We start from the raw sequence: 25,262 nt of genomic DNA, 5'->3' as shown, positions 1-25,262 counted from the left end.
CCTTGATCCCTTTAGCCTTAAGAAATATATCTAACTCCTTCTTGAATATATTTAATGAATTGGCCTCAACTGCGTTTTGTGGTAGAGAATTCCACAGGTTCACCACTCTCTGGGTGAAGAAATTCCTCCTCATCTCAGTCCTAAATGGCTTACCCCTTATCCTTAGACTGTGACCCCTGGTTCTGGACTCCCCCGACCATCGGGAACATCCTTCCTGCATCTAGTCTGTCTAGTCCTGTTAGAATTTTATAAGTTTCAATGAGATCCCCTCTCATTCTTCTAAACTCCAGCGAGTATAAGCCCAATCAACCCAATCTCTCCTCATATGTCATTCCTGCCATCCCAGGTATCAGTCTGGTGAATCTTCACTGCACTCCCTCCATGGCAAGAACATCATTCCTCAGATAATGCGACCAAAACTGCACACAATACTCCAGGTGTGGTCTCACCAAGGCCCTGTACAACTGCAGCAAGACATCCTTGCTCCTGTACTCGAATCCTCTCGCTATGAAGGCCAACATACCATTTGCCGTCTTAATCGCCTGCTGCACCTGCATGCTTAGAAACATAGAAACATAGAAGATAGGAGCAGGAGTAGGCCATTCGGCCCTTCGAGCCTGCTCCGCCATTCAATGAGATCATGGCTGATCATCCAAATTCAGTACCCTGTCCCTGCCTTCTCCCCATATCCCTTGATCCTTTAGCCTCAAGAAATATATCCAACTCTTTCTTGAATATATTTAATGAACTGGCCTCCACCGCCCTCTGTGGCAGAGAATTCCACAGGTTCACCACTCTCTGGGTGAAGAAATTCCTCCTCATTTCAGTCCTAAATGGCTTACCCCTTATCCTTAGACTATGACCCCTGGTTCTGGACTCCCCGGCCATCAGAAACATCCTTTCTGCTTGCCTTCAGCGATCTGCCGGTTGAGCACGGGCTCGATTTTAAAATTCTCAATCCTTGTTTTCAAATCCCTCCGTGGCCCTTGCCTCCCCTCCCTATCTCTGTAATCTCCTCCAGACTCCGAGATCTCTGCGCTCCTCCAATTCTGCCCTCCTGCACATCCCCGATTTCCATCGCTCCACCTTTGGCGGCCGTGCCTTCAGCTGCCTGGGCCCTGGAATTCCCCTCCCTAAACCTCTCCGCCTGTCTCGCCCCCTTTAAGACGCTCCTTAAAACCTCCCTCTTTGACCAAGCTTTTGGCCGGCTGTCCTATCTCCTTATGTGGCTCGGTGTCAAATTCTCTCTGATAATCGCTCCTGTGGAGGGGGCCTGGGATGTTTTACCAAGTTAATGGCGCTATATAAATGATGTGGCTGTTGTTGGTGTTGTGCTGGCCAGAGGTGTACCCAGTAAGACTCGTTTTAACTTTTGTCTGTTCTGCTGTCTCTCCCAGATGGAGTCGTGCTGGTGGATCCAGAGTACCTGAAAGACAGACGAGGTGATTGCGTAGTTAAGTGTCATTCCTGCGTCGCGACAGAGATGGGCAGAAGTGGCCCAGAACATGGGGCTGTTTCATCTGACAGCAGATGACGAGGCACAAGAAAGTTGGGGTGCAGAACTCGCCCCCCCTTTATATTTACTGAGAACGTGCGTTGGTGGGGATTACTTTAAAATGGAGGATTGTAGATCGATGGGGAGTTAGCGGTGAAGACATAGACTTCTTCCTTGACAAAGACATGGCAGATGCAGTATAACGTGGATAAATGTGAAGTTATCCACTTCGGTAGGAAAAACAGAAAGGCAGAATATTATTTAAATGGTGATAGATTGGGAAATGTTGAGGTACGGAGGGACCTGGGTGTCCTTGTACACCAGTCACTGAAAGTAAACATGCAGGTGCAGCAAGCAGTTAGGAAGGCAAATGGTATGTTGGCCTGCATTGCAAGAGGATTTGAGTACAGGAGCAAGGATGTCTTAGTACGGTTATACAGGGCCTTGGAGAGACCACACCTGCAGTACTGTGTGCAGTTTTGGTCTCCTTACTGAAGAAAGGATATACTTGCCATAGAGGGAGTGCAGCGAAGGTTCACCAGACTGATTCCTGGGATGGCAGGACTGTCGTACGAGGAGAGATTGGGTCGACTAGGCCTGTATTCACTAGAGTTTAGAAGAATGAGAGGGGATCTCATTGAAAGGTATAAAATTCTGACAGGGCTAGACAGACTGGGTGCAGGGAGGATGTTTCCCCCTGGCTGGGGGGGTCTAGAACGAGGGGTCACAGTCTCAGGATCCGGGTAGGACATTTAGGACTGAGATGAGGAGAAATGTCTTCACTCAGAGGGTGGTGAACCTGTGGAATTCTCTACCACAGAAGGCTGTGGAGGCCAAGTCACTGAATATTTTTAAGAAGGAGATGGATAGATTTCTAGACACAAAAGGCATCAAGGGATATGGGGAGAGAGCGGGAATATGGTATTGAGATAGAGGATCAGCCATGATCATATTGAATGGCGGAGCAGGCTCGAAGGGCCGAATGGCCTACTCCTGCTCCTATTTTTCTATGTTGCTATGACAACATTTGGCGTTGCATGATAATTGGCACCAGGGCAAAAGAAGCCATCTTTCACTCCCAGCGGTGGGTCTCGCGAGGTGGGAATCTTTGGAGTGGGACTTGAACCCGCAATCCTCTGTCTCGGAGGAAAGAATGCCGCCCAACTGAGCCACGCCAGGTAACCCCGGACATGGCGAATCGACCGATCTCGTGATCCGTACGGTTTTGGGTAAAGCAGCTCTGTGTTGTTTCTGCCGCAGTGTACGTCACTCTGACCTGCGCGTTCCGATACGGGCGGGAGGACCTTGATGTCCTGGGGCTGTCCTTCAGGAAGGACCTCTTCATTGCGACGTTCCAGGCGTTCCCTCCGCTGCCCGAGGAGAAGAAGCCTCTGACCAGACTGCAGGAGCGGCTCATTAAGAAGCTAGGAGAGAATGCCTTCCCTTTCTTCTTCACGGTGAGTGAAGTGGGGGGGGGGGGTGGCTGGGGAATCCGACAACTCGTAACTGTGCGCGGGACCTGAACCCTCCACCTCTGACTCCGAGGCGAGAGTGCTACCTGACGTAATAAAATTGGTTTGAGCATAAAGCAAGGCTTTAATCAACTTGTTTCAGAACATGGAAGTCTAGTTGTACTTCACTAGCTCCTTGTCTTACAAAATGTCCCCGGCAAGCTGGGCCCACGCCCGAGTATTTATACTCCTTGGACGGCGCCACCAGCTGGCCGTCCAGCGTTATTTCATAAGTTGTTTCTTGATGATGAGATTTATAACACTACCCACGAGGGTTACCACCCTCCCGGAGTCTCCAGGATTTTTAGATTCCGATCCCGGACGCTGCTGCGAACACTTTCATTTACTAGTTATAAAAAAAATTATTGGAATGTGGGCCAAAGGCCTGATTGACCGACAACCAAGAATCAGCCAATCGGGTAACAAAAGAGCCTATTCGCTTTCCGATTGAGCGTGCAAAGGCGAGGGCGCCGCGTGGATGGGCATATCGGGCGACCAATGGCGGGAGGGGGCGGGACGGTTCGAGGCGGGAGGTCATGTGATGCGTCCCACCAGCAGTTGGCAACCCTAGTTACCACTGAGTCGAGGCTGACGCATTGAGGGAAGGGGAGGAACTCGCTTGTCGGGGTCACGGCAATAATGGAGGGCTGCGCTGTCTCTGTAATCTCCTCTTAGCCCCACAACCCTCCCCGAGATCTCGGCGCTCCTCCAATTCCGGCCTCTTGCGCAACCCCCGATTTCCACCGTTGGCGGCCGTGCCTTCAGAATTCCCTGCCTAAACCTCTCCGCCTCTCTCTCTCTCTCTCTCCCTTAAAACCTACCTCTTCGACCAAGCTTTTGGCCACCTGTCCGAATACCTCCTCCTGTGGCTCGGTGTCGAGTTTTGTTTGATAATCGCTCCTGTTGAAGTGCCTGGGGGACGTTTCACCATGCTAAAGGCACCAGATAAATGCAGGTTGTTGTTTAAATTTGTGTCTCTTCAGCTCCCACAGAACCTGCCATGTTCCGTTACCCTGCAGCCGGGCCCTGAGGACACCGGGAAGGTAAGGAAGCAGACTTTTGTTTCCTCCGACGGTTTTAAGAGTGGCTCGTTGGACTGAACCCGGAGTAATAATGTTCCCCTCCTCTCTCTCTCCACCAGGCCTGCGGCGTAGATTTTGAAATTCGAGCGTTCTGTGCAAAAACCATGGAAGAGAAGATTCACAAGAGGTAAGCCTTGTCCCACCATCCGTGGCCGGTGGAGAAATAAAGTTCAAAGTGAAACACCCCCTTTTTAGATGTTGCAAGGGTGCGGGGCGAGGCCCGATCCTGGGATTAAATCAGTCCAGGCGGCCATCAAAGGTGAGGGCTCATGGCCCAAAGATGCCTTTAACAGAAATGAAAAGGATAACCTATTTTTTCAGGGCAAATGGGTGGTCCATGGCCTCACCCCCCCCACCCACCCCCTCCCTATCTCTGTAACCTCCTCCAGCCCCACAACCCTCCGAGATCTCTGCGCTCCTCCAATTCTGGCCTCTTGCGCATCCCCGATTTCCATCGCTCCACCATTGGCGGCCGTGCTTTCAGCTGCTTGGGCCCTGAGCTCTGGAATTCCCTGCCTAAACCTCGCCGCCTCTCTACCTCTCCTCGTTTAAGACGCTCATTTGGTCATCTGTCCTAATATCTCCTTATGCGGCTCGTTGTCAAATTTTGCTTTAGAACGCTGCTGTGAAGCTCCTTGCGATGTTTCACTACGTTAAAGGCGCTTTATAAATACACATTGTTGTTGTTCTAGGGCTAAATGATATGTTAGTAAATCCACAAATCCAGGGGTCTGGGGGAACCTCTGTTCACAGAACCCCCCCCCCCCCCCCCCGAAGTGCCCCCCTGCACAGCAAGTGGCGTCACCTATCGCTGCTAATGGGTCGTCCTTTCATTTTAATGCAGGAATTCCGTGCGTTTGGTTATCCGGAAAGTGCAGTATGCTCCAGAAAAACCAGGGCCGCAGCCGATGGCGGAGACGACCAGGAACTTCCTGATGTCCGATAGATCCCTACACTTGGAGGCTTCGCTGGATAAAGAGGTCAGTCCAGAGAGAGAGAGAAAACCCTTGCTAGTGGTCAGTCCAGAGAGAGAGAGAGAGAGAGAGAGAGAGAGTAGCAACACTAGTGGTCAGTAGAGTAGATGGGGAGGAACTGTTTCCAGTGGCAGGAGGTTCGGTAACCAGAGGACACAGATTTAAGATAATTGGCAAAATAACCAGAGGGGGAGGTAAGGAGATATTCGGGCAGATGGCCAAAAGCTTGGTCAAAGAGGTCGGTTTTAAGGAGCGTCTTAAAGGAGGAGAGAGGCGGAGAGGTTTAGGGAGGGAATTTCAGAGCTCGGGGCCCAGGCAGCTGAAACCACGGCCGCCAATGGTGGAGCGATGGGAATCGGGAATGCTCAAGAGGCCCGAATTGGAGGAGCACAGAGATCTCTGGCCGGGTTGCAGGGCTGGAGGAGGTTACAGCGATAGGGAGGGGAGCTGAGGCCATGGAGGGATCTGAAAACAAGGATGAGAACATTTTTAAATCATAGTGTCGCTGGACCAGGACACAATGTTTCACCCAGTCCCACCTCCACCTTGCTGCAGTAAAAAGGCGGGGTGGTGGGGGGGGTGGGGAACGCGACACCCTCTGATGTCGGTCGGCCACTTTGGGCGGGGGGGGTGGGGAGGTGCTCAGGCGGGCGAATGTTTCCCTAATTCTCGTGTTGCCCATGTTACAGCTTTATTACCACGGCGAGCCCATCAGTGTCAACGTGCACGTAACCAACAACTCCACGAAAACCGTGAAAAAGATCAAGATTTCAGGTGAGTGCTTGGCCCACTGTGACGCCACCTGAGACCACGGAGGAACAGGGGGAGGCCACTCAGCCCCTCCAGCCTGTTCCGCCGTTCAGTGAGATCACGGCCGATTCGTATCTCAACTCCGCCTACCCGCCTTGGTTCCGTAGCCCTCAATACCCTTACCCAACAAAGTCTATCCATCTCAGTTTGGAAATTTCCAATTGACCCCCCCGCCCCGCAGCCTCGGCATCTTTTTGGGGGGAGAGTTTTCCAAATTTCCACCACCCTTTGTGTGAAGAAGTGCTTCCTGACATCACCCCTGAACGGACTGGCTCTAATTTTAAGGCTACACCCCCTTGTTCTGGACTCCCCCCTCACCCCCCCCCCCCCCCCCCACCAGAGGAAATTATTCCTCTCCATCTACCCTATCGAATCCTTTAATCTTCATAGAATCACAGAAAGTTACAGCACGGACGGAGGCCATTTCGGCCCATCGTGTCCGCGCCGGCCAACAAAGAGATATCCAGCCTAATCCCACTTCCCAGCTCTTGGTCCGTAGCCCTGCAGGTTACAGCACTTCAAGTGATTATCCAAGTACTTTTTAAATGTGGTTAGAGTTCCTGCCTCTCCCACCCTTTCAGGCAGTGAGTTCCAGACCCCCACAACCCTCTGGGTGAAGAAATTTCCCCTCAAATCCCCTCTAAACCTTCCACCAATTACTTTAAATCTGTGCCCCCTGGTTTTTGACCCCTCTGCTAAGGGAAATAGGTCCTTTCTGTCCACTTTATGTAGGCACCTCAATAAGGTCCCCCCTCAGCCTCCTCTGTTCCAAGGAAAACAGACCCAGCCTATCCAGTCTTTCCTCATAGCTAAGATTCTCTACACCCGGCAACATCCTTGTAAATCTTCTCTGTACCCGCTCTAGTGCAATCACATCCTTCCTGGAATGTGGTGACCAGAACTGCACGCAGTACTCTAGCTGAGGCCTAACCAGTGTTTTATACAGTTGAAGCATAACCCCCCCTGCTCTTGTATTCAATGCCACGGCTAATAAAGGCAAGCACTCCGTATGCCTTCTTAACCACCTTATCTACCTGGCCTGCTACCTTCAGGGATCTGTGGACATGCACTCCAAGGTCCCTTTGTTCCTCTACACTTAAACACCTCAATTAGATCACCCCTTACTCTTCTACACTCGAGGGTATACAAGCCCAACCTGTCCTCGTAACTTAACCTGTTAAGTACCTTGTATTTCGGACCCACTAGCGGTAACCCAGCAGTCACGGTTGCGATATTTAGCAGATGATGGTTTAGCGTTATCGCGGGACTCTCTCTGCCTGTTGTTTCAGCAGCGACATTAACCCGATTAATTGAACGGATCAGTGTCTAGGTTAGGATATCAGACAGGGGAGCATCACCTGAGTGCAGTAAACATCCGCCCTCTGCGATTACTGATCTCTCGCCTCATTGTTAGGGTGTTTTCTTGGAGCCATTTCTCCACAGAAAAGATTTGGCGGGGGACAAAAAGTGTTGCATTTTAAACGTTGGGGTTTTCTTTTAAAGCAAAGTGTATTCTCCTCGTTTAAAGAGAAAAATCAGGTCAGCAACAAAAAGTGGTTCAAAATGCGCACTTTTCCCAAAGACCGCACCAGGCGCGATTTGTTAGCTTCTCTCAGTAATTGATGAACACCTCACACCTTACATTGGGGGGTCCATGGTCCCAGGAGCGCAGTGGAGAGTTCCTCATGGGGGCCTTCCCTTCAGTTGTGAACAGAGGGCGGTCTTAAAAAAAAAAAAAACAATACAGAGGCCCAGTCAGTCAGATTTCGAAACAGAAATCTGCAAGCACAAGTTTCTATGATGGCAAATTTGAAGGGGAGGGGGACAGTACCTGAGGAGAGGCAACCATTAACAATATCGGCCAACATGGGGATCCAGGATGGGAAGTTGGATGGTCAGCAGTTTGGTGGGAAGAGGGTCGAGCGAGCAGGAGGTGGGTCTCGTGGGGAAGATGAGCTTGGAGATGGCATGAGAGGAGTGAAACTAGAGAAAGAAGCGAGTCAAGGGCTAGGGCAGGGGGGAGCTTTAGGGGAAGTTTGGCCTGGTGGGCTAGGGGAAGGTTAGGGAAGCGGCAGAGGCAGCTGAACGGGTGGTCTCAAACTTTTTTAATAATTTGTTTTATGGGATGTGGACGTCTCTGGCAAGGCCAGCATTTATTGCCCATCCCCCAAATTGCCCTTGAGAAGGTGGTGGTGAGCCGCCTTCTTGAACCGCTGCAGTCCCGTGTGGTGAAGGTGCTCCCACAGTGCTGTTAGGGAGGGAGTTCCAGGATTTTGACCCAGCGACGATGAAGGATCAGCGATATACTTCTAAGTCAGGATGGCGTGTGTGACTTGGAGGGGGACATGGAGGTGGTGGTGTTCCCGTGCGCCTGCTGCCCTTGTCCTTCTAGATGGTAGAGGTTGCGGGTTTGGGAGGTGCTGCCGAAGAAGCCTTGGCGAGTTGCTGCAGTGCATCTTGTAGATGGTGCACACTGCAGCCACGGTACGCCGGTCGAGCTCAAACTTAGTGACAAAGAAGTCCATGAGCTCCTCACACTTGTTGTCGGAGGTGAGGGTGGAGGAGACGAGAGAGGGGTTTAGAAAGACGGTTAGCCTGAGAATAGGAGCCTGGGGTTATCTTTGTATTCCAGGATGATCCTGGAGTAGTGAGCAGCTGTGGCAGATGAGAGCAGGACCCGATAGTGCTTTATGTGGTCCAGCCAGATCTGACGATGAATGGCTGAACCAGTTCTCCTCTATAAACGTTCAAGTCTGCGTCCCTTGGACTTAAGGGAGCAGAGATAGGGGCTGTACCGGGGTGGGGGGGGAGCGGAGATAGGGGCTGTACCGGGGTGGGGGGGGGAGGGGGGATGATCCGGCTAAGAGAGAGAGTAAGGGTTTAACTTAGGGACAAGGGCAGCAAAGGTGGTGGTGAGGGTGTGATTGAGCAGATCAGTAGCTGCAGAAATGTAGTGGCGAATTGAGGGTCAAAGGCTAGACAGACTGATACCTGGGATGGCAGGAATGACGTATGAGGAGAGATTGGGTCGATTGGGCTTATATTCGCTGGAGTTTAGAAGAATGAGAGGGGATCTCATTGAAACTTATAAAATTCTAACAGGACTAGACAGACTAGATGCAGGAAGGATGTTCCCGATGGCGGGGGAGTCCAGAACCAGGGGTCACAGTCTAAGGATAAGGGGTAAGCCATTTAGGACAGAAATGAGGAGGAATTTCTTCACCCAGAGAGTGGTGAACCTGTGGAATTCTCTACCACAGAAGACAGTAGATGCTGATTCATTAAATATATTCAAGAAGGAGTTGGATATATTTCTTAAGGCTAAAGGGATCAAGGGATATGGGGAGAAGGCAGGGACAGGGTACTGAATTTGGATGATCAGCCATGATTGCATTGAATGGCGGAGCAGGCTCGAGGGGCCGAATGGCCTACTCCTGCTCCTATCTTCTATGTTTCTATGTTTTGAAAGTGCCGTTGTAAGTGACTTGCGGGAGCGATTTTTCTAGGGGCGGACACAGAAGGAAGCGGGGTTGGGAGGGGGAAGGGGGAAGCGAGTGGAGAAAGATGCAAGGAAGTGATCAGAGATGACCATCTCCGATTAATTCTGGTTTAACCCAACTTGGGCAGGGTGCTAATCGCAAAGTTACTGGCCTTTGGAGGCTGTGGATAAGGAGCTGCACCTGGCTGAACCCAACTTGGCGAGCTTTCTGTATCTCTTACTGATCCTCCTTTCGTTCTGTGACGTGCGGTGCGACTGATCCCGTTTAATCCTGTGCGCCTCTTCTCTTCCAACAGTGCGACAGTACGCGGACATCTGTTTGTTCAGTACAGCCCAGTACAAGTGTCCCGTGGCTCACCTGGAAGCTGAGTGAGTATCATCAACCCATTCCCGCTTACTCCCATTTCCGTACAGCTGCTCGCAGAGCTCGCGGCAGATGTGTTGTGTTCAGTTTAACAATAAAATAATCTGGAAATTGCTAGGCCTACTTCAGATGGGCAGTTAAGAGTCAACCATTTTGGGTGTGGGGACTGGAGTCACATATAGGCCCCGACCAGGCAAAGATGACGGGCTTCCTTCCCTAAAGGGACATTAGTCGGGTTATTAATGACAATCTGACAGTTCCACGGTCCCTTTTATCGAGTAACACACTGCATTGCTTTAACTGATGGCGGCCTACTCAATGCTTTCCTTCCCTCGCAGGGTTCGCTTGCCTTTGAGAGATCGGACGGGCTCCTCGTTGTGTTTGTAAATGTCTTGCGATTCTGTTCCCAGTGACCAGGTCTCTGCGAGCTCGACCTTTTGCAAGGTGTACACGCTCGTGCCCCTGCTGGACCACAACAGGGAGAAGCGCGGCCTTGCGCTGGACGGGAAACTTAAGCACGAGGACACCAACTTGGCCTCCAGCACCATGTAAGTCTTGACGCGAGATGCGGAGAGTGACTGCGTCCTCTGGGACGGGCAGGGCTCGAACTGCCTGCTGGCACCTCGGTTTAAGCACAGTGCAGACAGACGGGACGGAGCTCGGTCTCGCTAATGCAGCTGAGCGACTGGTGCCGGGGTGTGTTAGAAAACAAGTGCATTTCCTCTGTCTGCGAGCCTCTTACTTTCTCTCCTTCTCCCGTCTCTCTCCTCTGGTCCACTTCTCTCCTCACTGTCGCACGCATCTCCCTTTCTCCCTTTCTCCCTCTCTCCCCCTCTCCCTCTCTCCCTTTCTCCCTCTCTCCCCCTCTCCCCCTCTCCCTCTCCCCCCTCCCTCTCTCCCTCTCTCCCCCTCCCTCTCTCCCCTCTCTCCCTCCCCTCTCTCCCTCCCCTCTCTCCTCCCCCTCTCTCCCCCTCCTCTCTCCCCCCCTCTCTCCCCCTCTCCCCCCCTCTCCCCCCCTCTCCCTCTCTTCCCCCTCCCTCTCTCCCCCTCACACACTCTCTCCCACTCTCTCCCTCCCCCTCTCTCTCTCTCCCCTCCTCCCTCTCCCTCTCTCCCCCTCGTTCTCCCACTCTCCCCCCTCTCCCTTTCCCGCTCCCCTCCTCCCTCCCCCTCTACACCTCTCTCTCCCCCTCCTCTCTCTCCCCCTCCTCTCTCTCCCCCTCCTCTCTCTCCCTCTCCTCTCTCTCCCACTCTCTCTCTCCCTTCCCCACTCTCCCTTCCCCTTCCCCTTCCCCCCTCCCTCTCTCTCCCTCGCCCCCCCCTCCCTCGCCCCCCTCTCTCGCCCTTTCACTCTCCCTCGCCCTTTCACTCTCCCTCCCTCTCTCTCCCCATCTCTCTCTCTCTCCCTATTTCTCTCTCTCTCTCTCCCTCTAATGATTATCTTTGATGAAGTAGTTGGATTAACTGTACCGTTATTTTGTGACCTGGAGTCTCCAGCTAGCCCTGAAGTGTTTGATGTTTGTGTTACAGAGTGAAAGAAGGCGCCAACAAGGAGGTTTTGGGAATCCTGGTTTCGTACCGCGTGAAGGTGAAGTTGGTGGTATCGCGAGGCGGGTATGTTATAGCACCGCGAAAAACACCAAACCCTGCTCCGAGTTTCATCAACGTTCCCTTCTGTACAGTGACCCAAATCTGAAAGGATCAGATCAGGGATTGGGGTGGGATCAGGCTGGGATTGAAATGGGACCTGAGGGTGGGATCAGGCTGGGATTGGAATGGGATCTGAGGGTGGGATTGGAATGGGATCGGAGGGTGGGATTGGAATGGGATCTGAGGGTGGGATTGGAGTGGGATCTGAGGGTGGGATTGGAATGGGATCGGAGGGTGGGATTGGAGTGGGATCTGAGGGTGGGATTGGAATGGGATCTGAGGGTGGGATTGGAATGGGATCGGAGGGTGGAATCAGGGTGGAATCAGCAGGTGGGATCGGAGGGTGGAATCAGCGGGTGGGATTGGAATGGGATCGGAGGGTGGGATCAGCGGGTCGGGGGTGGAGTCGCTGCTTGCCTTCAGGTACGGTGCTGTGCTGAATGTTAATCTGAGATTCTAAAGTCATCATATCGAGAGACACAGACTGAGGGGAACAATGTACTTGTTCTTTTAAAAAAATATATAAAGGCTCTCGTTGCCCAGTTTAACAGTCTAGAAATGTCCTTTCCTGTTTACCTCTTTCCTTTCCCCATTTTTCTTTTTCTTCCATACTCCTTGTGACGGTCTTTCCTTCTTTAACCCCACGGCCGCCGCTGGGATTTAGCATGGTGGGGAATCAACGTTGGTGCCTTTTAAGTTAGTTTCAGTGAAGTTTCATGTCAAACGTGACATGGGAGTAGGGGGTTCGTTGTGACCCCATGACAACATTTCACCCCCGTGTCTCTTCGTGAGGTCTCCCCACAATCTTTATCAAGCTGGGCAACGTCCCTTCGGTGTGTGGACGATGGGCCTCTTGGGAGGAACAGGTGACTTTGAACCTGTGGTCCCCAAAGCTCTGGGGGGGCTTTCCTCACTCCGTGTCTGCGTCTGGTCTGCTGTAGACTCATTGATAGAGATTGATCACCATGATAAGTCAACAACTCCACTAGTGTTGTGTCACGTGACTGCCAGGATGGTAGAAGGCGAACTAGATGGATCTTGGTCTTCTTTCATCCAGCAATTCCTATGTGTCATTCAAGGAATGAATGCAGACTCTACCAATCTGTCCTTTCCAAAGAGACTAAATTCTGAAAGATTGAACAGGCCGGGGCTCTTTTCTCTAGAAAAGAGAAGGCTGAGGGGGCGACCTGGTGGAGGTCTTTAAGATTGTGAAAGGGTTCGATAGGGTAGACGTAGAGAAGATAGTTCCACTTGTGGGAGAGACCAGAACTAGGGGCCATCAATCAATATAAGATGGTCACTAATAAATCCAATAGGGAACTCAGGAGAAACCTCTTTACCCAGAGAGTGGTGAGAATGTGGAACTCGCTGTCACAGGGAGTGGTGGCGGCCAATAGCACAGATGCATTTAAGGGGAAGCTGGATAAACACGAGGGAGAAAGGAATAGAGGGATGTGCTGATGGGGTGGGAAGAGGCTCGCGTGGAGCAGAAACACCGGCACGGACCAGTTGGGCCGAACAGCCTGTTTCTGTGCTGTGAATCCTGTGCAATATTATGTTCATCTGACTTTCCTACTTTGCTCTCGTTCCAGGGATGTGTCGGTGGAATTGCCCTTCGTGTTGATGCACCCCAAACCCATCGAACAGCCCGCTTCCAGGCCACAGTCAGGTAAGGCCATCACCTCCCTCGACCCTTGACCCGGCTACCCTTGTACGACCTGCGGTTTCTAGCCTCGGTGTATGTACCGATTGGGAGATTGAGTAGAACGGGCCTGACGTGAATCAACTGAGCAGCCTGCAGGTGGCGCTGCCCAGGGAGAGTATAAATACTCTGGCACGGGCCCAGCTTGCACAGGACATTCTTAACAGGAACTAGTAAAGGACACAACTAGACCTCCATGTTGTAAAACAGTTGATTAAAACTTCGTTTAACGCTTAGACCAAGTGCCTAGTAGTTTTCTTATGTCAGGGCCTACATTCTCTGGAGTTTAGCAGAACGAGAGGTGATCTCGCTGAAACGTATAAAATTCTTAGAGGGCTTGACAAGGTAGATGCTGAGAGGCCGTTTCCCCCCTGGCCGGTGAATCTATGAACCGGGGGGTCGCAGTCTTAGGTTAAGGGGTCGGCCATTTAGGACTGAGATGAGGAGAAATTTCTTCACTCAGAGGGTGGTGAATCTTTGGAATTCTCTGCCCAGAGGGCTGTGGATGCTCAGTATATTGAAGAGCGAGATCGTTAGATTTTTAGGCACTAAGTGAATCAAGGGCTATGGGGATAGGGCAGAAAAGTGGAGGTGAGGTTGAAGATCAGCCATGATCTTATTGAATGGCGGAGCAGGCTCGAGTGGCCGACTCCTGCTCCTAATTCTGATGTTCTGTGCCCAAGCGGGAGTTGATGCTGGGGAATGGAACCCGTTCTGTTGAAGGCACTCGGTGTCAGCACCTTGTAGCTCACCTATAGCGTGGGTTTAGGTGGACAATAAAGCTTCTCTGCTCCTAACATGAACCTTGAGCGCACCCTGTTGTACCGGCATGATACTTTTTCCATTTCCCACACCAGCCATCTCTCTGGCCTCTTTTGAGGTCAGATGACCAATTAGCCACGAGTTGGGGCAGTTTTTGTTTTCGCAGCGGGCTCCCCTTCCCCCACCACCAGCGGGTGGGGGGGTGGTCAGACTGCCACAGACTCAGAGGGTGGCGGTGACGGGGGGGGGGGGGGGGGGGGGCGGCATTCACCTCGTCAGCCTGGTGGGCCGGGCTTTGAACGTGACTGCCCAAAGGCGAATGGCCAGTGTCTGAAGATCAGGGTTATCTCAGATAGAACAGGAGCGTGGGCGAGACAGACTGCTGCAAGAACCAGAAATGTTTGCGGTGCTGGGGAGCAGGCGGGGAGGGAGGGTAGGGAGGGGGGGGTGGTAACCAAGCCGAACCGCGATTGAAGGGTTTAATCTTGCGTTGTTTCCGTCCTCCAGTTCTACCCGAGTCCGAGGCTCCGGTTGACACAAACCTGATCGAGTTCGACACCAAGTAAGTTGGGTTTTCTTTCTCGATCTTCCCGCGTTGCCAGCATGGCCCTATTGTCAGGCCATTAGCGTAGCTAAATGTTAAATTCAAGTCCCTCCACTGCCTCCCTATCCCTGTAACCGCCTCCAGCCCTACAAACCTCCCAGATCTCTGCGCTCCTCCAATTCCAGCCTCTTGCGCATCCCCCGATTTTAATCGCTCCACCATTGGCGGCCGCGCCTTCTACCGTCTAGGCCCTAAGCTCTGGCATTCCCTCCCTAAACCTCTCTGCCTCTCTCTCCTTTAAGACGCTCCTTAAAACCTACCTCTTTGACCAAGCTTTTGGTCACCTGTCCTAACATCCTTATGTGGCTCGGTGTCAAATTTTGTCCGATGACCGCTCCTGTGAAGCGCCCTGGGACGTTTTGCTACGTTAACGGTTGCGAGACTTGACCACCTGCCCAGACCCCACACGACCGCCACTCGTCCATCCGCCACCATCTCGCGCCAGTTGGAAAGGGAGCACCCTCTTTGTTACTCAGTTGGGCTCACCTTGATTGTTGGTGAACCAGCCTGTTTTCCCACCCCACCTCCCCAATATTTTTAGAACTAATAATTGAAAGTGTTTGAAGAAAAATGAAAAAAAACGCACAATATTTTTATGAGCCTCTGATTTTTTTCTCCCGGGGGTTGCTATCGGGTTGCCAACTCGGGTTGGTCTTTTTCCTGACGGTTTCATCACATGACCGCCAACCGCCCCGCCCTCTCCCCCCCACCCTCCCGCCATTGGTCACCCGACATGTCAATCCTCCCGGCACCCCGCCTTCCCGCGGCCAATCGGCAAACGAATAGACTCCTTGTTATTCACCTGAACAATTAAACAGCCTTTTCAAATTATTTCTATCACTAATGTACGGAACTGTTCAAAGAAAAATGAGAAAAAAACGCCCTTTTTTGTTTGCCGCCTTTTTGTTTTGTCTCCCGGGGCGTTGCTCGGAGTGATGCCCTGGAGATTAATCTTCAATTCCTGGAGGCTCCAGGGCAATCCTGGAGGCTTGGCAACCCTAGGGATGTGGGCGTCGCTGGCAAGGCCAGCATTTATTGCCCATCCCTAGTTGCCCTTGAGGAGGTGGTGGTGAGCCGCCGCCTTGAACTGCTGCAGTCCCGTGTGGTGAAGGTGCTCCCACAGTGCTGTTAGGGAGAGAGCTCCAGGATTTTGACCCATGATGGTACAGCCGATGTACTTCCAAGTCAGGCTGGTGTGTGTGTGTGTTTGTGACTTGGAGGGGAACTTGGAGGTGGCGGTGTTCCCTCGCGTCTGCTGCCCCTGTTTTCTCTCAGCAGCGTCCTGGAGATCAGTTCCTGGAGACTCCTGAAGGGTTGGCGACCCCAATTCCCAACGCCCGGACCCGCTCTCGAACGTGCCACGCCTTTAATCTCTCCTGTGTGTGTTTGTGTGACCTTTTTTTTTTCTTTGAATCCTCCAGCTTCTGCCAAGACGACGACATCGTGTTCGAAGACTTCGCCCGCCTGCGGCTGAAGGGGCTGAAGGACGACAAGGACGACGACGATCATTTTTGTTAAAGTGGAACTGTGAGAGGGGGAAGAGGGCAGGACGGCGGGGGGGTGGGGGCGGAGAAAACAGAGAGAGAGAGAAACCCCCACCCAGAGCGCGCGAGCGTGGGTCAGCGGCTTAGCGAGAAACCATTACCAACGAGAAGTCATCGTCTTTACGTCTGTGTGGGAGATGTCACTTTTTAGACTAACACTGAATCAAGGATCCATTTTATTTTTTCTCGCCTTTGAAGTCCGGAGTTCGGTGTCTTGTGAGAGTATATAATATTGCCTTTTTTTTGTTCATCCGATAACCGATTCTTGTAATTTGTTTTTCTTGATGTAAGAGAACACGTGTCTGCTGTCGCATATTCGTACTTTGAATTAGCCGGGTTTGTTCTTTTCTGTGTAATTCTTCAATGACAACATAAACCACCCAAACTGCAAAAGGTTCCCTTGAGCTGCCTGGAGGTTCCCCTGATCCCTTCGAGTGTTGGTTGGAAGTGGAGGTTGCGGGAGGAGAAGGACGGGATTTTCTGGCGTGGGATCTGTTCCGTTCTTCTCCTGAACTGTTCCGGGGTGGGGGGGGAGACGGGGTGAATGGGGGGATTGAACCAGCTCGAAAAGCTCCCGCCAATCAGCACCAAGTAAATCCAGGTCGCCATGTCCCCGCCTCCCTCCCTCCTTGAACTTTTTTTTTGTTGCAAATCCCAGACTCCAGTTGAGTGGCTCTTCAACCAGGTGATGCATCCGGTCTGCCGGTTTGGGACAGTGCAACCAGATGTTGAAGGGTTTGTTGAGGCGAATGCACAGGACGGCCGGGTCCCTCAGCCTGAGCAGGCTGCAGGGCGAGGTCTCAGAGTGAAGCAAGGGGGCTGTGCTCCTCTGCTGAGGACCGCCACGGTGCTCCCAGACTCCTCCCCCCCCCCCCCCCCGGTTCCGGCCTCGGACGATGTTTTAAGCTCGCTGGCGCTCTCTTTGGGCAGAAAGCAAGTATCGCGGGCACTGTGGGGGCTCGTGAACTGAAGTCCTCGTCGCTCTTGTGGTTCTCTCTCTCTCGCTCCCTCGTTCAAGGAGCAGGCTGTGAATCTCGCACCTGTAGGATTTTTTTTTTTAACTGTTTGATGTCTATTCGAGTGCTTGAAGATGTGTTGGTTCACGAACTCCCTCAGTTCTCGTTCAGTAGCGGTCGGCTCCTGCTCACATTCTTCCCTTCCCTCCCTTGATCATCTTCCCTCTCTGATGAAGTGGGCACAGTCGCAATGCCAGGAGAGGTGAACATTCTCCGCGTCTGAGCCCAAAGACTGACTGTTAGCAGTTTACGAGTGACAGCCCAGCATCGTCCCTTCATCATCCTGAAGGAGAATTCCCCGGGGGCCTCGATTTAATGTCTCATCTGAAAGACTGCCCCTCCGACAGTGCGGCGCTCCCTCACTACTGCCCCTCCGACAGTGCAGCGCTCCCTCAGTACTGCCCCTCCGACAGTGCGGCGCTCCCTCAGTACTGCCCCTCCGACAGTGCGGCGCTCCCTCAGTACTGCCCCTCCGACAGTGCGGCGCTCCCTCAGTACTGCCCCTCCGACAGTGCGGCGCTCCCTCAGTACTGCCCCTCCGACAGTGCGGTGCTCCCTCAGTACTGCCCCTCCGACAGTGCGGCGCTCCCTCAGTACAGCACTGGGAACTTGTCTCTGGAGTGGAACTTGAGCCCATGATCTTCTGACTCCGAGGTGAGAGTGCTAGCCACTGAGCCACGACTGACACTTGCAACAATGCCCTCACTCACTTACTCTCTCTCTCGCTCGCTCACTCGCGCTCTCTCTCTCACTCGCTCGCTCACTCACTCGGTTGTTCTCTAAATCAGAAGCTTTTATTTGTTTTCGAAAGCTCTCTCTGTTTAATTGGCGTTCTTTGGGGAGGAGGGAGGGAGGGGTGGTGAAATATCTCTTAACTAATCCGGGAGGGAGTGGCGAGCCGCCTTTTCTTCTGTGATCTGCGATTGGTGAACAAAATTGCCTTCTCCAAAATCGCACATTTCTAAGCCTGTGTCTGTTCGTGCGACCGTTGGTTGTGGAAGTGCTGGAAGCGGCGCTTTATTCCACCTGCCTTTTCCCTCCCCTCCCGTCCCTTCCCGAAACGTAATCACTCTACTAAAACGTTCACCGTTTAATAAAAGCTTACAAGAACATATGGGTCAGAAAAAGGTCGAGATGGCGAGAGAGAGAGGCGGGAACGGCGATGAGATGTTGCACTGTCGGCAATCCTAGGTTTGAGTGTTTAAATCAATTTTTTTCGGGCTGTGAGCTGCCTTCTTGAACCGCTGCAGTCCGTGCGGTGCAGGTGCTCCCACGGTGCTGTTAGGGAAGGAGTTCCAGGAATTTGACCCGGCGACGATGAAGGAACGGCCGATATACTTCCAAGTCGGGGATGGTGTGTGTGACACGGAGGCGGAGGCAGGGTGGAGGGGGGCGCGGGGAAACCTAGAAGTGATCTGTTTGGGATCATTCTGTTTAAGAATACATTTCTAACAACTCTTTCAACTTTCAAATGTCTGTCAAAAATGTCTCGCTGTAAAAGTTTTTTAAAAAAAAGAACACGTTTTTAGAAGTTAGGACTAGTTCTAACTTCCATGTAACTTGTGCTATATAATTTGTGTATATATAAATAATCTGTATAAAAAAAAAAAAAACGTTTTGTTGTGAAGCAGTTACGGCCCAGGCTTGACATAGCTTTGTGTCTGTTGTCAACGGAAACAATTCCCATGTCGGAGAACAGGAAGGGACAGAGGCTGCGGACATTTTGTTCTTGGGAGGGGGAGGAGGAGGAAGGGGCATTCCAGCATTTGCACCCAGCTTTTTCAACTGCCCCTAACCCAGCTTAAGAGGGAAAGGATATTGAAGGGCACAGTCGCAGCAGACGGCAGCTCTGCTAATAGACAGGCATGGGTAAATTGGGGAGCCCTTTGTGTCGATCGTACGGGGTTGTGGGTTGCTTTCGCTTTGGGGGTTATTCCTGCGAATCGTTAACTCCGGCCGGGAGCGCGTCTGGATATTCGGGCGGGCGCGCCAGAACCGGGCGTACCGCGGCTGGACCCGCGAGAGTTGGGGGTGGGCGGGGAGGCGAGTGTGGGGGCTTAACGCTGGTACTGCGTTCCCTCCAGGTGAGGTTTCTTGCACCTCCGTCTCGCGACCTCAGTGGAGGGAGAGGTAGGTTGGCGGGCGTGCGCGGTCCGGTCGTGAGAATTTGCTCAGATGAAACTAATGTGTGTGTGTGTGTGTGCGTGCAACGGGGCAAAATGTGAGGGTTTTGCTCCCTACAGTTCACCGAGTGCTTCTGTTTGTGATCTTGTGCTGCTTCCGGTTATCGCTTTGACCTTTCCCCTGAGGTTTGTTCCCCATTTTTTTTAATATATATTCGTTCCTGGGATGTGGGCGTCGCCGGCAAAGGTCAGCATTTACTGCCCGTCCTCTAATTGCCCTCGAGAAGGTGGTGGTGAGCCGCCTTCTTGAACCGCTGCAGTCCGTGTGGTGAAGGTGCGCCCCCATCCCCTCCCCTCTTCCTGTAATCTGGACTGTGCGTTGCAACATGAACCCCGGTGTAAGTATTTTTTTTGTGTGATATGTAAATACGTCGACCGTGTGATTTCCCCCCCCCCCCCCCCCCCCCGTGCTAAATGTATAGGCTGACTTTATTTTTTTGCGGAGCAGGTGTACAAAACATAGGAACGTTTCCTTGGAAAAGCAAAATGTGTGCGTTTTTTTTAAAAGTAGCGGTCGGTTAACCCTGTCAGTACCAAATGTCCTCAGCCAATTTCACAGCAACATAATCTTAAAGGGGACAATTGAGTTGGGGGCGGGGGGGAGTGGAACTACAAATCGCTATAACTTTGGGATCATTCTAACCTAACCAGTCCGTCGGGAAGCTGACAGGATCGGGGCGGGGTGCGGGCTGGTTTTGCTCTCCACAAGGCACCAGTAGCTGCGATGTGACTGCGGCCTAAAACTGGCGAAGCTTAATGCCCGCGTTTCTCCTCTTGACGCTTCTACCGATTCAGCGCTGCCGTGGGTGTCAGAGGGGTGACGCTCTGGAATGGTGGGCTCCTCCGGATTCTAGGAAGCGCTTGGCGGCAATGGTCAGACCTCGCCTGGCTGGGCTAAACGGGAAATGGCCTCTCTGGTATGGTGGGGCAAGGTGGCTTGGAGCTTGTGGTTAAGGGAGAATTAAGAGAGAGAGAAAAAGTGTTTTTGTTTTTGCTGGGCATCAGACCCATCGGCCCGCTCACTGGGGGAGATGGGAGGTGCTCGTTGTCTGGAGTAGGGGTATTGCCATCTCCGCAGATTGACGGCCATCACGAGCGCCGAAACCAAATCGAGCCTCGCTCGCTAAAGAGCTCTTGTCGTTCCTGGCTTTAGCTGCTGGTTTTTGATGTCACCCGCTTGATCCATGACATCTAGCTCTCGCAAGATCCGATCACAACTCGTTATCTGGACCCTTTTTAAAAAAAAAAAAAAACCCCAACCAATACCAGGTGTTGACAAGGGGGGAGGGGGGGAGAAGGGAGATATTATTAGTGCAGAGCTAGTGGAAGAAAAGGGTTTAAAAGAGGAGGGAGGAGGCGGAGAGGGTTACGGAGGGAATACCAGAGAGTAGGACCCAGTCGGTCAAAGGCTCGGCCACTCATGGTGGGGTGAGGGGAGGGAGGAGATGCATAACAGGGCCAGTGTGAGGGGTAGAACGTGTTTGGGGAGGTGGGGCGGAGGATGTGTGGCGCTGGAGAAAATGACCGAGTTTGGACGGCGCTGGGGCCGTGGATGGATTTAAAGGGGCAGGTTTTATCCAGTTGGTTACAGGAAACTTTTTTTTATCTGGGACCGGCGTGGTGCCGGTTTATCAAAAAGTCCGGATTACAGAGCGGTATAGTAAAAGGTACGAGAGCCCCGTACACAGCAACAAATCCAGGCTTCCCTGTTGCTTAGCAACAGGTGCAGGAACACCGGTTACACAGCCACAGATCCAGGAACGGCCACTAATATGAAGTAAAACTTACCTGAACCTACTCCTGAATTTTGCCGGTTAACAGAGATTTCCGGTTATTTAGGTGCCGTTAAATCGAGAGTTTCCTGTATATTGCAGTGTTCACCTGATGTGCAGGCCAGTGATGCGCCCAGGGGGGAAGGAAGGTAGGGAGCGATGGGGAGCGGGATGGGCAAGGTAAACAATTAATACTCGGCGGAGGGAGACTTTTAAAAGAGCTTCTTTGCGGAAATATATTTATATGTATAATTTGAGCTTAATATGAATAAATTGTTTGTCTGTTGCCTTTTGCCAACATCAATATTGTGTTTTCAGGGTCTTTGTGGGCATTACAATCAGGGCAAAATATGCTGCATTCCTATCAATGTTTAATATGTCCTCTGAAAAATGTTTGAAAATTAATCCATTTATTATTAAACTGGTGCATTTACTGCAAATGAGCGAGGTTTTTTTAAAAAAAGAACTTGCATTTCTCCGACGCCTTTCACCACCTCGGGACGTCCCAAAGCGCTTCACAGCCAGTGAGGTACTTTTCGAAGTGTGGTCACTGTGGCTAGCAATGAGGTACAGCAGATGATCAGGAAGGCCAATGGAATCTTGGCTTTTATTGCAAGGGGGATGGAGTATAAAAGCAGGGAAGTCTTGCTTCAGTTATACAGGGTACTGGTGAGGCCACACCTGGAATACTGCGTGCAGTTTTGGTTTCCATATTTAAGAAAAGATATACTTGCTCTCGAGGCGGTTCAGAGAAGGTTCACTCGGTTGATTCCGGAGATGAGGGGGTTGACGTATGAGGAAAGGTTGAGTAGGTTGGGCCTCTACTCATTGGAGTTCAGAAGAATGAGAGGCGATCTTATCGAAACATATAAGATTGTGAGGGGGCTTGATCGGGTGGATGCGGGGAGGATATTTCCACTGATGGGTGAGACTAGAACTAGGGGGCATAATCTTAGAATAAGGGGCTGCCCTTTCAAAACTGAGATGAGGAGAAACTTCTTCACTCAGAGGGTAGTAAATCTATGGAATTTGCTACCTCAGAGAGCTGTGGAAGCTGCAACATTAAATAGATTTAAAACGGAGATAGACAGTTTCCTAGCAGATAAGGGAATTAGGGGTTACGGGGAGCGGGCAGGGAAGTGGACGTGAGCCTAGGTTCGGATCAGCCATGATCCTATTGAATGGCGGAGCAGGCCCGAGGGGCCGTATGGCCTACTCCTGCTCCTACTTCTTATGTATAACGAGCAGATCATCCGTTTTAGTGAGGTTGAAAGAGGCTGATAGAATGTTGGTGTTTGTCTCGAGGGGGTTCGAATACGAAGGAGTGGAGGTCATCGTCGCACGTGTCTTCATACTGTTCCCTTTGGGGAACTGTATGAAGTGGTGGAAGGATTTCTGGCCGCGATTAACGCTCCTTCTGTGACCGTAACCATCTTCGTACCAGCCATTAGGGTGGTTAGTCCTATGGCGGGAGGGTTTTACGGGCTCCCACAACCCATACGAGGGGGGGGGGGCCACCCACACCCACGGACGCAAGCATCCCGCTGGATGTCAGCCCAGAATTTAGAGCCGGAGCTCCGACTGGAGTGGAGGTGAAGCTCCGGTTGTACACAGCCTCGGTCAGACCCCACCTGGAGTAACTGCGTTCAGTTTAAGACACCGAACCTCAGGAAGGATCTATCGGCCTTGGAGGGGGAACAGCACAGATTCACCAGAATGATGCCCGGGGGGGGCTAAAAGGGTTACATTCCGAGGACAGGTTGCACAGGCTGGGCTTGTATTCCCTCGAGTTTAGAAAGTTGAGGGAGGGGTGATCTGATTGAGGTGTTTAAAATGATGGATTCGATAGGATAGATAGAGAGAGAAACTATTTCCTCTGGTGGGGGTGGGGGGTCCAGAACATGGTTCACATGACCTTAAAATTAGAGCCAGGCCCTTCAGGAGAGAAATCAGGGCGCACTTTTTCCACAGAAAGGGTAGTGAAAATGTGGAGCTCTCTTCCCCCCAAAAGGCCGGGGGTGCTCGGGGGTCAATTGAAATTTTCAAGACTGAGATTGATACTGAGATGCTGTGTAAGGGTATCAAGGGATATGGAGTTGAGGTATAGATCAGCGTGATCTAATTGAATGGCGGAACAGGATCGAGGGGCTGAATGGCCTCCTATTCCCAAGTGGGGGTATCAACTCCGTTAAATGACGGGGAAAGGAATTTTGTGGGAAGCCTTTAACTATTCCTTCAGTAATAGTCCACTCAGCAGCTGCGATATGCATAGAGTCATAACGGCACAGGAGGAGGCCATTCGGCCCATCGTAGTCCGTGCCGGCTATCTGTGGAGCAATCCAGTCAGTCCCATTCCCCCGCTCTATCCCCGTAGCCCTGCAAGTTTATTTCCCTCAAGTTTCTATCCAGTCTCCCCTTGAAAACATTGAGTGTCTCCGCTTCTACGACTTCCGTCGGCAGCGAGTTCCAGGTCCTCACCACTCGATGCGTAAAAGAGTTTTCCCTCACGTCCCCCCTGTATCCCTACCTCAAAACCTTAAATCTGTGTCCCCTAGTCCTTGTACCATCAACTAGTGGGAACAGCCTTTCCCCGTCTAGCCTATCCAAACCCGTCATAATCTTGTATACCTCGATCAAATCACCCCTCAACCTCCTTTGCTCTAATGAAAACAAATCCAGCTTCTCCAACCTGTCCTTGTAGCTAAGATGCCCCATCCCCAGAACCATTCTGGTAAATCTCCTCTGCACCCTCTCGAGGGCCTTCACCTCCTTCCTAAAGTGTGGTGACCAGAACTGGACGCAATACTCCAGTTGTGGCCTAACCAGCGCTTTATAAAGGTTCAGCATAACTTCTCTACTTTTGTACTCAATACCTCTATTTATGAAGCCCAAGATCCCATACGCTTTGCTAACCAATCTCCCAATATGTCCCGCCACCTTCAGGGACCTATGTACATTAACCCCCAGGTCCCTCTGTCCCTGCACACTCTTTAATACTGTGCCATTAAGTGTATATTGCCGCTCCCTGTTCCTTCTGCCTTCAGCCTCTGGGTGCGCCACCATGTGCCTCTGGCGTGTGGGATTAAGTCCATCTCGGACTCGATTTAACAAAGCAAGTAAGTGACCTCGGGAAATCCAGCACAGACTGAGGGACTGAGCCCAGGTCCACCCTCCCCCTGTACCCCAATCGTGTGGGAGACAATGGAACGGTGTTAATTGGAAAGAGTTCAGGTTTATTTAATAGTTCTTTTAAGTCGGCAGTGTTTGTTCGTTTGGTCACCTGCAGGAAGGGACCGTTCAAAAAACAGCAACAGCTTGGATTTATACAGCGCCTTTAATGTAGTAAAACGTCCCGAAGGAGCTTCAACAGCGGCATTTATCAAACAGAATTTGACACCGAGCCACATCAGGAGACATCAGGACAGGTGATCGAAAGCTTGGTCAAAGAGGTAGGTTTTAAGGAGCGTCTTAAAGGCGGACAGGGAAGGGCTAGGAAGGGAATTCCAGAGGTTAGTAGGGCCCAGGCAACTGAAGGCACGGCCGCCAGCGGTGGAGCGATGGAGACCAGGGATGCGCGATCGTTCGCTCAGCTCCCCCATTGGCAAGACCCATAATCCACCACCCAGCCCTTCACTGCAGCAGCCATTACAAGGAGCCACCCAGCCCTCCAGTGTGAGGGCAGTGGGTGTGTGTGCCCAGTGTGTGTCTGCACGCCTATCCAGCGTGCTGCCCTTGATTTGTGATCCATTTATTTTAGTAGAAGGCATATGATGTTCCCGATCCGCGCTTCTGGTGGGCAAGAAGCCAACATCGATCCAAAAACTTGTCCCTCTGGTTTAAACTTTTGGTGTGAATCAATGATCCAATCCACTGGTCCAGAGACAACCGTGAAACGCGGAGTGCGCGGAACAACGGAGTGAGTGCTCGGGAATGATCTGGCCTGAACCAAGGTTTCTCCGAAGAACCTTCGCACCAGAGTGGCAGCTGTGTGAGATTTGACCCTTTCACCTTGGTGTATTAAAGGAATAAAATGGGGAACCGGGTGCCTCTGTAGGAATTACTGAAGGTTTCTTTTCCGAGTTTCACCTTGTTGGTGTCTGATCCCATTGATATTGCTTACAGCTGTATTAAAGAATGCTACGAGTAAAACACGAACATGTTTATGGTACTCATCAAAGGGTTTCTAAAAATCACAGACAGGTCACTTGTGATGAAAGGTGATTTTGTTATGCCAGCAAGCTGCAACTACATTGGTATAGCAACCAATTAGAGTTCAACTCAACCCAACTGACCC

At 51.7% G+C, this 25,262-nt stretch overlaps 1 protein-coding gene across 4 annotated transcripts in view; it reads left to right on the top strand.

Moving 5' to 3' along the window:
* Positions 1-21,408, top strand: part of LOC147091019 (arrestin red cell) — a 301,496-nt gene extending 280,088 nt beyond the window's left edge. For all 4 annotated transcript variants that reach the window (XM_085977455.1, XM_085977454.1, XM_085977453.1 and 1 more), the window contains 12 exons: positions 1,398-1,442; positions 2,756-2,952; positions 3,990-4,049; positions 4,148-4,215; positions 4,933-5,068; positions 5,752-5,836; positions 9,668-9,740; positions 10,146-10,283; positions 11,266-11,349; positions 12,978-13,054; positions 14,357-14,411; positions 15,875-21,408. In XM_085977455.1, coding sequence (XP_085833581.1) covers positions 1,398-1,442; positions 2,756-2,952; positions 3,990-4,049; positions 4,148-4,215; positions 4,933-5,068; positions 5,752-5,836; positions 9,668-9,740; positions 10,146-10,283; positions 11,266-11,349; positions 12,978-13,054; positions 14,357-14,411; positions 15,875-15,971 — 1,115 coding nt within the window. In that variant the 3' untranslated portion in view covers positions 15,972-21,408. The remainder of the gene's footprint in view (positions 1-1,397; positions 1,443-2,755; positions 2,953-3,989; positions 4,050-4,147; positions 4,216-4,932; positions 5,069-5,751; positions 5,837-9,667; positions 9,741-10,145; positions 10,284-11,265; positions 11,350-12,977; positions 13,055-14,356; positions 14,412-15,874) is intronic.
* The last annotated feature ends 3,854 nt before the right edge of the window (positions 21,409-25,262 follow it).

This window comes from Somniosus microcephalus, unplaced genomic scaffold (genome assembly GCF_052327205.1).
Source record: "Somniosus microcephalus isolate GS21.2 unplaced genomic scaffold, FLI_Smic_1.0 unresolved_chr4, whole genome shotgun sequence".
Lineage (NCBI taxonomy): Eukaryota > Metazoa > Chordata > Chondrichthyes > Squaliformes > Somniosidae > Somniosus > Somniosus microcephalus.
The sequence above is the reverse complement of the archived record's forward strand: the minus strand, read 5'-3'. Positions and strand labels throughout refer to the sequence as shown.